The 16,430-nt window shown below is 40.8% G+C and overlaps 2 protein-coding genes across 2 annotated transcripts in view; both read right to left on the bottom strand.

Moving 5' to 3' along the window:
- LOC118161576 (C-C chemokine receptor type 5-like) overlaps window positions 1-15,745 on the bottom strand; it is a 19,852-nt gene extending 4,107 nt beyond the window's left edge. The window contains exon 1 of the mRNA XM_035317075.1: window positions 15,613-15,745. The gene's annotated coding sequence lies outside the window, so the exon portion shown is untranslated. The remainder of the gene's footprint in view (window positions 1-15,612) is intronic.
- LOC118161575 (C-C chemokine receptor type 5-like) lies at window positions 14,229-15,751 on the bottom strand. The gene is made up of 2 exons (XM_035317074.1): window positions 15,613-15,751; window positions 14,229-15,315 (listed from the first exon to the last, which is right to left on the bottom strand). The coding sequence occupies exon 2, from the start codon at window positions 15,300-15,302 to the stop codon at window positions 14,232-14,234; it is 1,071 nt and encodes a 356-aa protein (XP_035172965.1). The 5' UTR covers window positions 15,303-15,315; window positions 15,613-15,751; the 3' UTR covers window positions 14,229-14,231.
- Between the last annotated feature and the right edge of the window lie 679 nt (window positions 15,752-16,430).

Raw genomic sequence — 16,430 nt, forward strand, 5'->3', positions numbered from 1 at the left:
ACAAGGCAGCAAACTGCTTCTGAAACAGAAATCTTCAGGTCCTGCGCCTGCCCCTACTTGCTGTGTCATCCCTGACCACTCGCATAACAAAGTAATGATTGCACCTTTCCTGTTTGCAGCCTCACTGTGTGCTTTTTTCTTTCTTCCAGTGGCGAGGTCTGCCTTGTGTGACTGCAGATGTCTTTTGCAGAGACCACGTTGTCAAAACCATCACTTCAGTCTCTCTGCACTCGAGTTCTCCAAGACTAAATGTAGCTGAAGAGCTCAACCTGGAGTTGGAGTGGCACCGAGGCAGGCTGCTGGTCTGCTTTTTTTTTTTTTTTTTATTTTTTTTTTTTTTTTTTTTTTTGTAGAAGCTCTCAGTCATCCATTCTGATTTATACTATAGGAAATCACTGAAACATCTTGAGTCTAGAGATAACTGTTTGGGTGAAAGGAATATTTTCTGCTGTAAGAACAGTTCATTCAAAATGCTAATGTCCTCACCTTATTTTTTGTCTAAGTGCATAATTTAGCTAAACGTAAGGTCTTGGAGAAGGGGCTGGTTGGAAGGTCTTTTTGTCCACATTCCTGTGACCTTAAAAATGAGGATCTGAGTCTCTCCTTAGTTGACAGTTCGTTATGGCAATTCTGTTACAGAATAGCGCAGATATGAATCCCTTCAAAAATGGGGAAGCCTTATTGGAGCAAAGTCTGCACCTTCCAAACAAAAGGATGTATTGCACTTGCAGACCTTCCCCCCATCCCTTCCTCCTTTTCTCCCCGAGTCTGGCTGTTAGCTGCTGCCAGTGTATCAAGATTGAGAATGCTCATGTTGAGGTATTGCTCTGTCATGTAGAGTTTGGAAATAAGTTTGCTTCTGGAGAACAAGGAATAAAAGAAAATTGGCAAATTTTAACAAGTTGGGTGCCAGCTTTACCAAGAGAAAATTTATTGGGGAGACAAAAAGCATTGTCAAAATCCTCAAAAACTGTTTCTTAGGCAGTTGTGATGACCTCTGTGAAACAGTTTTTTTCCACAACCGTACTAACTACGTTATCATTACAATACTGAGATCATGGTTTTGTTGGTAAAGGAAGTGGCTGTGGCTCAGGTGTGTTGACAGTAAATAAGTAGATTTGAAAGTCTCTAGGGGTTTAAATTTTTAAAGTACTTTCAGAAACTTTTCTTTAAAAAAAAAAAAAGCACCTTTGTAAAGGAATTCTTGGTCCAAAACATTAACTTCTTTATTTCAAAAACATGCCAAGACACTTGAGCACTGCACAAATACTTAAGACTCCTTTTATCTTGATCTGTGTTGCATGCCCTGACTATATAAGTGCCTCGTACTGCTTATAGCTAAGTATCCCCATTTCCAGTTTGTCCTTCCACTGTGCACGGGGACTGTGGGATGAGGGACTGGCTGCACAACAGAGCCAACCCCAGCACGCCCTGGGACCAAGGCCAGTCTGACCCTCCTTGCTAGTCTGGCTAGCAACTGGTAAGAGCATCAGTAGTTGCTGAAAATGAGGAGATTGACTTGCTGGGCAGAAGCAAGTGTTGTACAAGTGTGTGTTCTCCTCTCCCATGGTGGAAGGGTTTGAAACCACAGCCCAGAAGAACAGTTGCAACCGCAAAACAGGCAGGAGGCCGCTAACCACATCAGGGGGCTAGGAGCATGTCTTGCATTCAGTAGCGCTTAGGGGGGGTTATTTCTCAGCCTGTTAACTCTGGATCTTGATCATTTTTACACCTGCATGATGCTCATACATAAACGTGGCTATGAAAAGCAACTGAGTCATAAACCCGGAGTGGGATTCTATAAGTATGTGATTGATTGGTAGGGCTCATGCAAATATTATTGCAAAATGCTATCTCGATATTACTGCAGCAGTTCCTTTCATGGCAGCCCCTTCTTCCTGCTAACTGCCTTCTGAGTGCATTCCCTCCTCTTTCATTCCTCTGCCTTCTTGGAATAAGAACCATATCTTTCCTGTTTCTTATATTTTCTTCCTTCCAACGCCTTTTGCATGCTTAAATTGTGGTCTCCCGTCTGAGTGGTTCTTTCCGCTAACTGAGCCTAGCCTTTGCTTAAGAAGCCTCTCTCTGCAGAAGTATTTATTACGCTGAATTGTGTGTAGTATTCAGTTTATGCTGACATTGGAAGCTACAGATGCTAATATGGAAAATGGAAAAAGGAACTGCCAAGTGGTTTTGTGCTTAATCCTATAGTCTCACTGTTTTAGGTAATGCTGTTGGCTGCTGCCAGAATGCTTCACTGGATTAATTGACCGGGCTTGCTTACCTAATTAGAAATATCTGACCGGGCTTGTGTTTCCTAATAGTGGGAGAAAAACAAAGATCCTCCTGGAAGATCTCTGAAGAAACAGGTCTGTATTATTTTGAATAGAGCCTAGATACGTGCGATACTTCTAGAAATTGCAGTCTCCTGTAAAAATTCTGTTGTTTTGGTTGAAACTACTAGTCATGCAGTTTTCAAGATAAATGCTCTCCATAGGCAAGCCTGTAAAATTGTATGTCACTGTTTCATACTGAGTTTCAGGTCAGAGCTCTCTGTTTTTAAAGAGACAAAAATGTTATTAAAACGAGTTTCAGTTCATTTGCCCCATGCTTTAAAATAATAATAGAAAAGGTGCAGTGAATGGAAGTAAAATGCTAAGCTATGCTGCATGTAAACAGGTTCCATGAGGCAGAGCATTTAAAATGTATCAGATTTTCTGTAAGGGAAATAAGTACTCCTGCACATCCTGTAAGGGAAATAAGTACTCGTCACTCAGATAAGATGTTTTATCTTTGCATTCACAGTTTTAAAATCCAAATTTCCATCATGATATATCATCTTCAGAGAAAAGAAATGTTCATGTGTAATGTGTTTATCAAAGAGCCATATTCCATTACATTTCGTACCCCAATCAACCTGTAGAGATCTGATTCTTCTAGCAGTTCTGTCCTTTAAAAGTAGGGTACTTCATTTAATATGTCCTATTAGTTTCCCTGGGGCATTTTTTAATGTTGAGTACACTGTCAAGATTCAAAGTGTTATGTTTTTTTTTCACCTAAGTCATTAAAGTACCTAAATAACTACTAAATGCAGAGGTGGGGGAAAAAAAAAAAAAAGGAAAGAAAAAAAAAATTTTAAAAAAGATGACTTACCATATATCTCATTGTGCAAGTGATGGCTTGGATCAGTACATCGAGAGTAACGCTTATCCGATTTGTTACCCACTAGAAGAAGGTTGAAAACACCTCTTCCTGCATGAAGAAGGATGTATCAGATTGAAAACTTCTAGCAAGCAAATCTGTTTTCATTTTTAAAAAAAATCAAGGAGCAGTTCTCTTTTTTCTAAAAATGGGTCATCAGATGTTACTTTTCTAACTCTGTGAGATGTGCAAAGAGATGTTGAAATTTGTGGAGGATCCTCTTAGGAGCTGAACTCAAGGTTTCACAATCTACAGCTGTAGTTATAGAAAAAGGTTTTTATATTGTTTTCTCTTTCTCATTTAACTGACCTATTTGAGTCAAAAACAGTTTACAAGAGGTTCATCTCCTTAACATTTCTCAGTCATTTTATTTCTTTTATGGCATTTGTCCCTTAACAAGAGTGGAGAAATTAGCACACACCTTTATTCATTTATATCCACAGAGTTATCTGTGCTTTGTGTTCCTTTGCTCTGAGCTGCAGTTCTTAAATTTTAGCAGATTTGATTGATTCAGTTTTTCTCAAAACTAGTCTTTTGAACTTTGACTTAGTCTGTATAGTGTGTCTGACCTTTTAAAACAGCACTATTACTCAATAGAATTAAGCTTCAGAAAAGCCTGATAAAATGTGATTTCCTTGTCCACTTATGCCACTGTGGCTGTTTCCTGTGACTTTTAGACAGAGTTAAACTAAGTCTGCACTGTGTAAAAAACTGAGTAGCTTTTTAGATCCTTCTTAGACATCAAAGAAACCACACAGGAGGGAAGAACAGGACAGAGAAAGCAAGCGAGATATGTTGCCTTATCAGATGTCTGAGAACCCCTGAGAGAGAAGCCCTGAGTAGATACCTAATAAAGTACAAACCCCTGCCTCCCCTTGACATCCCTGACCCTCTCTTTTCAGGTTTCTGGAGTATCTTATTCAATCAACCTCATGACGACCCTATAGGGATCTCTTTCCCACACTCAGTCCATAATATCCTCAAAAGATTTTAAAATGCTAAATGGAAATGTCTTGCTTTGGATGTGTTGTGGTTCAACCCAGACAGCTAAGCACCACACAAACGTCCACATACTCCCCTGCCTGCCACGGTGGGGGAGAATTGAAAAAAAAAAAAAAAAAAAAAAAAGGTAAAAAACTCATGGGTTAAGATAAAAACAACTTAATAGGATGGAAAAATAATAATAAAGATAAAAGAATACACAGAGCAAGTGATGCACAATGCCGTTGCTCACTACCCGCTGACCGATGCCCAGCCGGACACAGAGCAGCATCAGCCCCCTCAGACAACTCCCCCCAAGCTGTTATTGCTGAGCACGACCCCATACGGTATGGGACATGGCTGTGGCCAGTTTGGGCCAGCTGTCCTGGCTGCGACCCCTCCCAGCTCCTGGTGCACCCGCAGCCTCCTCGCTGGCTGTGCAGTATGGGCAGCTGGAACGTCCTTGACTCTGTGTAAGCAGTGCTCTGCGACAACTAAAAGATCGGTGTGTTGTCAGCATCACTGTCATCCAAAAGCCAGAACCCAGCTCCATACCAACAGGGAAGAAGATGAAGTCTATCCCAGCTGAAATCACAGGGCAGGGTGCTGCCTTTCCTTCACGGAAGTCAAGGGAATCACAGCTTCTGAGTTACATCTCAGACTGGGGTGGGAGAGCAAAAAGGGAAAAGCTCAACCTGTGTGCCTTGTCAACCCCTCTTTGCTTGAAGGACCGATCAAGGTTTTATTCCATAGAATTAATTTTTTTTTTTTCCTTCATCACTTTTCCAATGAGCTCTTGAAGGGCTGGTATCTTAGCATCAAAATGAATGGCTGCTGCAGTACATTCGAAGATTATATTCACAGTACCTTACTTGATGTTAGACCCTCTATACAATCAGTGCAAAGAGCTGCTCTTCAATTTTTTTCCACTACACCTGTATCATGGTCCTAAATTGCTGTCAAACTTGGCTGATTCAAATCATGCTTGAAGATTCCTACATCTCTTCACTGATGAAAATGTAAGAGGGAAAATGGAAGAAAATATATCAGTTCCCTTACAGAAATATGGGAGCATGCCAGACCGAGCTCAACTTTCAGACTGTAGTCCATAATCCTGTCCCTGATAGTGGTGACAAAAAGATGCAGGAAACACTGCCTGAGGCAGCAAAGAAATATCTTAACCACATGCAAAATTTCATCCAAGCTTCAGTCACTAGAGGTGGATTTATATTTTTTAGTTTGAACTTCTATTAATTCCAACCCTTTTTTTGTTTGACTTCTTACTGTCTTATTAAAAGTAGTAGTAATGGAATGGGGAAATGGTCAGTTCAGTCTTTTGTCATAACCAGATGGGGGCATGATTTACGTGTCCTAAATACGGTCTCACTCAAGGGAGATCTCAGATCAAAATTGTATGAGCAGACAGCGGCCAGCTATATAGTGTGAGTGCATGCTCACCACCAGACTGTGGCACAGATTTACAGCCACAGCATCACCTCACACCAGGAGGACAAGGTAAGACTGTGCTAAAGCCTCCTTAGTTCTCCACCAGTGAACCTGTACCTGCACAGCTGCTGCACTTGATCATGTGAGGTGGCGAGCATGGAATGATGAGAGTCCTAGAAAAAAACATGAAAGGCCTGAAAGGAATTTCACTTTGCATTCTTACCTTCTAATGAGTCTCTCATTATATAAACAATCTTGCTTGTCCCATTATACTAACTTTTTTTTTTTTTTTTTTTTTTACAAGTTCTGGCTTTACTGACTATATTTTTGTCACAACATAGCACTAGTTTATGCTTTGCTCCCTACATAATATTTTCCAACATATCTTTAGTACTTTATTGATATTTGACAAAAACAAGCACTTTAATCATGATTTCTTATAATTTTCAAAAAAAGGTATTGTAAAAAAATAGTTTTTCAATGCATAATTTGTAAGCAGTCTACCTATTAAAATCAACAGTCATTTTTAGAATTTGTTTCTGAAGTCTGACTCATTGTTTGCCCTGCTTTGTTGTCCCCACTGAGCACTGTCTATTACATATTACGTAGCCTGCTAGAGGCGTTATGACCTTTCATGATCTCACACTATATGAAGAAGGGCATCAGACTCAAACCTGTTGTTGGACTTGTCTGTTTTTCATCAGACGTTTGATTCTGAAATGCACTCTCACAAAAATCATCCATCACTTAGGTTGGAAAAGATCATCAAGTCCAAATGCTAGCCTAGCACTGCCAAGTCTACCACTAAACCACGTCCCTCAGCACCACACCTGCACATGTTTTATATACCCAGGGATGAGGACTCAATTACTATTTATATACATTTATATACATTTATATACATTTATATACTATTTATATACAGGGATGAGGACTCAATTACTACCCTGGGCAGCCGGTTCCGATGCTTTGCAACCCTCGCCAGCTGGGCCCTAAAGGTGGATGAGAGGTCCTCCACAGAGAGGTTGAATAGCTATGACACTTGGCGGCCCAAAACCACAGACACACCCTGGCAGCGGGTGCCTGGGCTGAGACTTTATTATCAGTGCCTACAGGAGATGTTCAGTTAGCTCTACACATACTACAGATAAGCTGGGCTTCTGGAAAGTCAAATTTGATCAGATCTTCCTTGTGGCTGTAGGTGAGTCTGGGGCCCTTGTGCTGTTCGCCTGCTTCTGGGGCCATATCTTGGTGTTGTGCTGTTCCTTAATGCTGTTAAGACATGACATTTTTTTGTCTCCCCCTCCTCTGCCCTGCTTTCCTCAGTGGCTGTCAACGTGCCCCTGCAGGACCTGACTTCCCATCCAGTCCAAAGCTCCATCACACCAGCCTGGGACCGGCCATCTTCCTGCTGCATGGCCTCCTCCTCCCTGCTGCCTTCAAACTGCCTCCACCTAGTGTGCATCAGCACTGAGGTATGGCCAATTCAAGTAGCACATCCATTGCTACAAGTCAGATTTTGTCAGTTTTCCAGTTCTATTCTCAATTCCTTGCCCAGCAACTGTTTGAAAAAGTGCACTGCAGATTGCCGTGAGCCACAGAAGATTTTAAGAATATTCACCTACAGGTGAACCTCAACATATCTCAGAGTTTTACCACAAAATTGAAGCTACTGTTCAAAAATAAAAGGAATGGTAAGGGGTTTGGTATGGCTTGAGATGTTACCTATGATGGTTTTACTTTCAGAGACGACTAGGAATTATGTTTAGAGGCATGACACTCATTCCTTTCATAAAGACATTCCTGGAATAGTATTGGGTTTCATTCCTCACCTGCAGGGCTCAAGCTGATGTACTCTGCAAGCGTGCAGCCATGCACCCCGTCAATTCAAATTGCATTCACCAGTCTCTTCTGTCCAGTGACTTATTGTATCATTCATCCTGACAGTCATCAGGACATCACACTAAAGTATCCAGTAAGTCCGTAGTATGGCATTTCCACAAGGAAATGCTGCCATTTATGAGAAGCCTGCAACAGTCCTGTGTCTGCTAGGACACATAATAGATGCACACATACCAGTGTGACAAACAAATGTCATCAGACAGAATTATGGGTACAGAAATCCAAAAATGCAGCTAACAGATTGCAGAAAAAAAAAAAGACAGGGCAGAATGGCCGATACCTTTCTTAGAGATCCATGATACTATAGTGCACAACACTCTTATCAAAGGCCACCGCTCCAGCAAATGCAGATCATCCTTTCCATCTGGAGAAGAGGTCTAATGAAGATGTGTACACAGATCTGATGCATTTCCTTTTCTGTATGTTTCCCCCCATCACATCTCATTGTGTTTCTTGTATCAATAAAATCTGCTTCCATATTAATTAAATTAGGGTAGCATAAGCTATATGCCCAGTAATCAGTAAAAGATCAGTAAATTAAATGTCTTTTTTTTTGGAGAGGCTGAATAAAGACAGCCAAGTAGCACAAACTACTTAGTTGTTGGGTTGTTGTTGTTGTTTTTTCTTAGCAGCTTTTTCTTTCAGGCTCACAAGTTTGTTTAACTTTTATTTTGCGGTCACTGTTCAATTACACCATCTAAGAAATGAGATAAAGTATATCTAATCTTACCCAAAATTATTAGTGACGATCTCCCAAATAAAAACTTAACAATGTAAAACTGAAAAGTGGGAAGAAGGAAGTCAGCAAAATTATTAAGAGCAAAGGCCCTTACACTTGTTAGATGTAAACTTTTGAGGAAAACAGGGACAAACAAATTCTGCCATGGACTTCTGCCATGGAGACTAGTAAACAGAAAAAAACACATTTTACCCATTTCACTAATTAAAGGAAGCTGGATTACAACAAAACAAAACAAAACAAACAAACAAACAAAAAAAAAAACAAACCACTCTAGGAGACACAAGCATTTTTAATCTGGATTAACACTGCTTCTTCACAATGTTGTTTATTGGCAGTGAAATCAATATAGTGCTTTTTTTTCCCCCTAATATTAATCTGTTTTCTATTTGAAAACTTGAAATTATTAATTGCAACACATACTGATTTCATTGCTATGGTATTATTTTTGTTTGGACTTTCCCTGAGTTGCTATTGCTGATCTAGCTATGCTTCTTGATATAGCAAGGAAGAGAACATTGCTTCCTTCTACTGTTCTGATATAGACTTCTGATGTGTGCTCTGTCCTAGTTTACATTAAAAATAAATAAATAAATAAATAAAATTAAAAAATAGTGCAGTAGATTTTACTTTTTGGTCATAGCTGTACATCCCAAAAATTTTCAGCAGAGAACCCCATTTTTACACAGCCTTTTAATTCTCACGTTTTGCTGCTTCCAGTTCATTTACAGTACATAAATTATCCGTCTAGAGGTGCTGTTTGTGGCTAGCTAAACTGCGAGCCAGGAGTACTCCTCAGTATGTGTGTATGTCCTGGACCTTTGGTCAGCCAGGCTGGGAAGATCACACACCAAATTTCTTCTCAGTGAAAACCGAGTCACAGAAAGAATGGAGAGAATCAGTACAATGACAAGGTATGCAACAGGAATCAGAAAACACTTCAGAATGCCAAAGATTAGCATATAATTATATAATTATATATAGTGTAAAGTTATATATAGTCTATAATCATGTATACCTCATGGTAGTGTCCCAGGAAGTAATGTTCAGGTGGCTTCTTCACTCCCATCCACTTGGTTTCCACTCTGTTCAAAAAATCTGGTATTGGGATGGGTTGTGTTGCTATTGTCCTATGCTGATTGTCCTGCTGGCACAACCTTGTAGACAATTCTGCAAAGCTGACTGCCACTTGAAGGTTGGTGTAGTTTTGCATATCAGCCTGTGGATCTGCTAATGCCACCCTCCTCCAGTTCAGTGGTGGGCCCCACCTTCCAGGATCAGTCATTGCAGACTTAAAACACTCAAACTGAGATTACTGTCATTGTCATGGTAATTAAAAAACTGCTCAGCTATTATACAAACTTTTCCCAACCATGCCATTTTCAAAATGAAATACAGCTCCTAATAGGCAAGTGTCACCAGAATGTGGGTACAAAGCAATGCCTTTGACTCTTATTTCTAGACAAACATACTCTTATTTCTAGACAAACATCCTTTCTTGTTTTGGCCTAGCTGATTGCTCTTTATATTCTAAATGCACCAGAATTTACTGGTTTATTTTTGCTTCCCCTGCTGTCTTTTTTTTTTTTTTTTTTTTTTTTTTTTTTTTTTTTCTATATTGTACAAAGATGCAGTCCTTCCCAGGCCACAGTAACCACAGTAGCCACTGGAAGGTCAGTAGGTACCAGCAGTTTTAAACAGCTGTAAAACTACACTTCAAAATGCAGCAGTATCAGACCACTGTGGTGTTTAACCTGAACAGCATCATGTCATTCACCTGTCACTTCATTTCTTTTTTGTTGTTGTTGTTGTTGTTGTTAACTTGAACAAGATACTGCATGAATTTATCATTATGTTCTTTGCATTTATCCCTGTTATAATTTTCACTGGAAGGAGTGGTATTTATTTTGGAGCTTCTTAACTAAAAGTCTCTGTTATTTGCCTAAATCTTTTAACATTTTGAATATGTTGAAGTGTTTGTACTCTGATCTTCATATTACTCTGGCTATTACTTTATTAGCCTCTATTGAGACTAATAAAGTCATCCTCACAATTTTTGCCACTACTTTTCCATATTTGTCCATTTTCATCTACTTCTCTTCCTTTACACTCCATTTACCTTTATTTTATGTAAGATATGTACACGTAAGGTCACAGTTGGGTTAGCAAATAAGAAAGTCATAAGACAGGAACACCCCCATGCACTGGTTACCAGAAGTTTCACTGCTTCTGTTTGCCACAGACCAACCAATGCCAGTGATAATAAATCCGGTGGTTGGTTCTGAGTACTGCTTAGCGCTCACTGATACCATATATGCACTTTTTCTACATTTCCTTTTGCCCTTTAGGAAGTCTGCCCGTGGCCTGACAGTCAGCACAATTACAGTTTGCTGTGTGGAGAATTCCTCCCCACATGCTTCTGAATGTGTGGCAGCAGCATCTCCCAGCAGAAAAGTTGGGATCTGTCTTGTCCTGTACCTAAACTAATCTGTTTGGTTGAGCTGGGGGCTGTGCACAGATATTTGTCAAAGACACATGGAGATTCCTTTGATAAGCATGCCGCGTGGAATATAATGCCCAGTCGACATGCTATCTCGTAAGAAGTCCAGTGCCAAATGTTTTGAACTTCTAACAATTTCCATAGAGCAGTTCTACATTTGTTTTAAATCAACATTTACTTATAGCGTTCATAGGGTCTTGAGTCTGGGTTTCTAGTGCTACTTGCACATTCTCTCAAATGCTTGCTTTTGTTTCCTCAATATCTCCCCAGAGAGTGTTGGTTGCCTCCCAAGCACTGCAGTGGTTCTTCCTTGGGCTAGTTTCTTCTCTGCTGTAATTACAGTCCTGGTGTGCCCTGCCATTTTCTTAACTTACTTCTAGTTCATCACACAGTTTCTGCATCTCTGCCTGCTTCTCTAGCTCTTACGTGCATATTTCATCAACATCTCAATGCTTTTCCCTGCAGATCTTGAGTTATGGAATATTTGTGTCAAAATGTCTACGTATTTTGTACACACGAATTCTCCCCACCTCTCTGCCAAGGCGATTTGTCCTCTTTCACAGGGCCTGGGATCTTGTTAGACCCTCCCCATGGATAGCTCTGTCCTTCTGTGGCCAGACTGCTTCAAGTCTTGCTACCCTAGGTTGGAGCTACCTGGCCTGCAGCTACACCACGCTGCAGCCCCATCTGACTTGTCAAGACACACAGCCTGCAACAAAGCTACCTAGAGCATATTAACGCCTTGCTTGTCTCATTGCAAAACTGCAATGAAGACCTGTTCTGACTGACCCAGAGTCATCCTGCCAGGGCACATAACGTATCAATAAGCTGATCCTGTTGGGTTGGGTTTCGTTTGTTTTCCTGTCAAGACAAAAGTGCCATCTTCTAGTTCCCTCCTTTATTCCTCCCCTTTTCCTATTTATAACTGACACAGCCCTGTTTCTCCTACCTGACAGATCTCGCCCATCTAAAGTATGTGCCCCCCAAACTTTTCCCAAAGCCCATTGTAATGTGCTCTTCTCAAGCTTCCTGGTGGATAAAAGCCATGACAGTACAGTAGCTTCTGGACTGTGCAGACAGTTGGCTGTGCAGAAAGTTCTCTGCTTGGTTGGTGTGGTTTGCTTCATGTTAAAGTGTAGCATTGTGAGGGTTAAAGTCCATCATTGCATCTATTTTCTACCCCCATTCTGAGAGCAGAGCTGATGCCCTTTTGCTTGCAAAGAGAACATGGGCTACAAGGTATACCTCACTTTTCAGACAGATTTTATTAGTTTAACTTCATTAACACAAAAATAGGAAGGAACATAATTCCAACAAGACAAGAATTCAAAGTTCTATGATTCTATGAAAATAAAGCACAGCATTAGAAATACCTTGTCTACAGCACGATTTGTATCACACTAATCTAATTTATACTTTAAAAAGGTGCTTTCACTTTTGTGCAGTACAATGTACAAAAGAAAGGAAAAATAATATTTCCAATTAAGAAAGTTTACTGTGAGCACAGTTTTTGGTCTTTCCTTTATATATCTGTGACTATTAACCTCACGGTGGAGCAGACAGAATGTGATGGCTGGTAGGATCATAGCTAACTAATAGAAGCAGTGCCTTGATGTAATAGGGCTAAAAAGGGAAGAGTATTCACACCATACAGCTAAGGCATCTCATATTTAAATTAAGAAGGTGGTATTTTCAGGTTCCTTTTCAGTCAGACAGGTCATCTTCCCCAGAGGCCATTTAAATCATGTCTGCTTCTCACTCAGGTATCTCTTTTTCCCTACTGTCCACTGAAGGCTCTTGAAGAGACAGTGCAGGCATCTGTCACATGCCTAATGTTAAGTGTTGTGGAGTCCCCTCTTCCATCCTTACACTGCCTGGAGGTTCGTCGAACCTGTCCTTGCAGATTTCTGTGAGCAAGGCCTTGCTTTCATGCATGAATAGTGTCCCTCGAAGCAAATGGGAACAAAGCAGAACTGCTTGCATAACGAGTGTTCACCTGCACTTCCTTACAGTTTAAAGCAACACCTTAAAGCTAGTATCATGTCCCTAGAGTACCATTTTCTTTTACAGGGAAATTCCCAATAATGGCATGTATGTATGGCCATAGGACACCAGTGAGTAATGGTCTCAAGTCTTCAGTAAGGGTGCAGTCCTGACTGCGGCACCAGAGGCAATTAGTGATATTCTCCTGGGAAGGCGAGGAGTTGTATCTCATCTACAGTTGGTTCTTTTTGTAGTTCCAAGGTCTGTCTGCCTAGAAGTGTTTCCCAACTAGCAGACTTGCTGTGTATGTTCAGGACATGTTTGTAGCCTATCCTGACATGCTTTCTGCATCTGCCACACAAAATCTGCCTCTACACATGTGATTTATATATCCAGAACTAGGGAGGCCTCCACTCGGTACTCAGCTCATGGTCTCCAAAATCCTCCAGAGGGTCCTGATATTTTCATACAGAATCTTGCACAGCAAATACCAAGGTAATTTTAATTCTGTCCTTGCAGATCTTTGCTGATGTACCTTTATTGGACAAGTGCTGATTTCCTTGGAGGAATATGATGTTTTTGGGGGGTGCACAACGTTGACTTCTTTGCAGTCAGTAAAATTGGTGTGTGCAGTTACTTGTAAAACTGTACCCACAAGAATCACAATGTTACCCATTAAACCCACTTTGGAAAATGTTGTCAACTGAACACTGATATGGTTGGCATAAAATTAAAGACCTAGAATAAAAACACTAAACCTTACCCTATAGTAAAAAAGATTATGTTTAAAAACAACTACACTATTAACTAACAGATATATCTGTGGGTTAAATGGCTGCAGCAAGATAAAAGTCAGTCAACTCCCATCAGAGGAGAGATGTTTTCTTGGTATATCTCATATTCATCCTTCTCGTGCAAACATCTCTTATTCATGTAGGGAACATAAGGGAATGAGGAGTAAAATGAAGAAGACTGAAAGCTTCCCACTACCAAATGGCCGGCTATGTTGCAGGAAGAATACTGTCACTTCCAAAACCAATCAGGATTTTAGGTGTTTGCTTAATGCTATATACTGAACAGGCACATCAATTCTCAGAGCTACCTCCTGATCTTATATTGTTCACATAGCTGCAAATGCTTCTTTTAAGCTGATTTATTACTCCGTAGTCTCTTCAACATTATATTCCCCCCTGGTAAACCTCATGAGCATTTGTTCATTGGACAGAACTTGGTTCAACCACCAGAATAAAAATATTCTGGGCCCCATTCAAATCTTGATGTGATCCAGCTATGGTATTAACAATTATTGGGAAAATGGTAGATTCTGTTAGTTTAAGAACATAAAAAATATGTAATCCATGGGATTAACCACAAAAATTGAGGCTCACGCAGTTTTTAGTAGTGCTTGACATAAAGTTCTTCAATAATGTCATGCAGTCCTTAACACAGGTATTTACTAGCTAGTCTTTTGATGTATTTTTACAATCCAGTAGAGATGTCATGTTCTGCAGTGGATGGTGTGAATGCGGAATTAACTCTTTCTAATTTTTCACGATAAAGAGATGGACATTTTTTGCAGAGGTGAGCTGCAACATGCTTTTGGAAAAAGTTATAAAGATATTTCCTAAATTTTTCTCCAACAAATGCATAGATCACAGGATTGATACAGCAGTGGATCATTGAAATTGTTTCTGTCACTTGGATTGCTTTCTCCAGTTTACTTTGGATTTCACAATCTGTGTCAAAAAATGAAGTTTGAAATGTATGCAGAAAAGAAGCAATATGGAATGGTGTCCAGAAGATGAAGTAAAAAATCATGATCACAAAAATAAGCCTGACAGCCTTCTGTTTTTTCTCATTCCTACATCCCAATAATGTTTTTAGAATTTGAGAGTAACTGAAAATCATAATGAACATTGGAATGATAAGTCCCAGAATGTTCATCTTTAAAATGTAGGAGTACTTCCAATTTATTGAGCCATCACTTGGATAATGAGAACTGCACGTATACCGTGCATTTTCCTTCTGAGTTTTGTGAAACACTATCCCAGGAACAGAGGCAAACATAGCAACAGCCCAAGTGACAATGCTGGTGAGGATGCCGTAGGTAACTGTCCTCGCTTTTAAAGCAAACACTGCATGCACTATGGCCAGATACCTGTCTATGGTCAACAGGATTATGAAAAAGATGCCGCTGTAGAAGCCAAGGAGATAGACACCTGAGAGAATTCTGCACAACGCTTCCCCAAAAATCCAGTCATGAACAGCATAGTAGGCCCAAAAAGGAAGAGAAAATATAAACAGCAGATCAGAAATTGCCAGATTGAGCAGGTAGATGTCAGTCATACTCTTCAATCTCTTGTATTTTATCAGGATAAGGACAACGAGTGTGTTGCCTGTGAGGCCAAATATTACCACCAAAGAATAAAGCGGTGGCAGAAGATTAGCTGCAAAGTGCTTTTCCTCAGTTCCCATGCATGGTGCTGAATCGCCGTAGTCAAATTCTGTTGTTGTAGCCATGTCAAGAAAGCCCATGGTATCGTTTTCCATGGTGTGTTTTGGTCTGGAAAGGAAGAGAAGGGTGATTAACTGCAGAAACTGCAAGCTAGGTAGTCAGGGGAATGAAACACAGTGACAGGACCTGGCCACCTCTCATTTTGCCAGCCTCTTCTGCAGCCTCTCCCAAGGAAGAGGAGGCAGCAGGGACATGTAGCTGTAGGCCCACAAGGGCTCCCTGGCACCGGTAAAACCTAAGTGACCGCTGCTTGTTCGGGTTGTCATGGCTTCGAGCCTTGAGGCCTCTGCGAGTGGGGTTAGTGGAGGTATAGAAACACCCCTTGGCAAGGGGGGCTAAATGTACCCACCTGGGGAAGCAGCAAGTCAGCGGTGTTGGTCTGCAGGGTGTTGGTCAGGCCAGGGTCATGAAAATGGCCTGGTATTAGGTATCTCTGGAATAAAAATGTTGTGGAGCCCTGTCTTGTGTTGGCTATGCTGGACACGCTCAGCTGATGACCTGCAGGGAAAATCACAATAGAAAGAACTGGTAGGCAACACCTTCTGAAATGGCATAAATGGTTTCAGTTGCTGTCAGCATGGCATATAGACCAATTGCCAAAAGAAAGTAAAAAATTACAGTGCTGGGAATTTTTAATTCTCGTTATTTTACTGAAGTCACAGTTCCAACGATCAATATGTGGTGTGGCAAGTTCACAACACTTGCAGAACAGTAATTGAGGAAGTGCAAGAGCTGCCCAAAATCTCTGTCCCTCTGATTTGGGCTGGGGGGCTGTGGGAGGGAGGGAGCTCCCCTGAGATGGAGGAGACCCAGTCTAGAAGGTAAGTGTTACAACAGAGTTGTGGAAGTCCTTGGGCACTTCTGTTACCATGCAAGCAGGTAAAGGCGTGAGACTTGGATGCCACCAAACCCTTCCCTGCCTGACACCACACCTTCCCCTTTTCCCAAATCCCGGGTACACCTGGGAGCCAGATGCTAAAGCATAGGTTTGTGTAATTTGGTCTCTGAAAAGCTGAGGAGAAATGTCATCTCACAGGCTTCCGAAGAAAACATAATAATTTCTGCATGTCCTGTGAGGAGCTGGGAATAGGATTTTGTGAAGACAGGTGTAAGAGGGACCTAATGTGCTTCCCAGTCACTAAGTGGGGAAATGGATGCATTTG

This window comes from Oxyura jamaicensis, chromosome 2 (genome assembly GCF_011077185.1).
Source record: "Oxyura jamaicensis isolate SHBP4307 breed ruddy duck chromosome 2, BPBGC_Ojam_1.0, whole genome shotgun sequence".
NCBI classification, from domain to species: domain Eukaryota; kingdom Metazoa; phylum Chordata; class Aves; order Anseriformes; family Anatidae; genus Oxyura; species Oxyura jamaicensis.

Coding starts and splice junctions, on each gene's coding strand:
- LOC118161575 (XM_035317074.1), bottom strand. CDS start 15,302: ATGGAAAACGATACCATGGGCTTTCTTGACATGGCTACAACAACAGAA.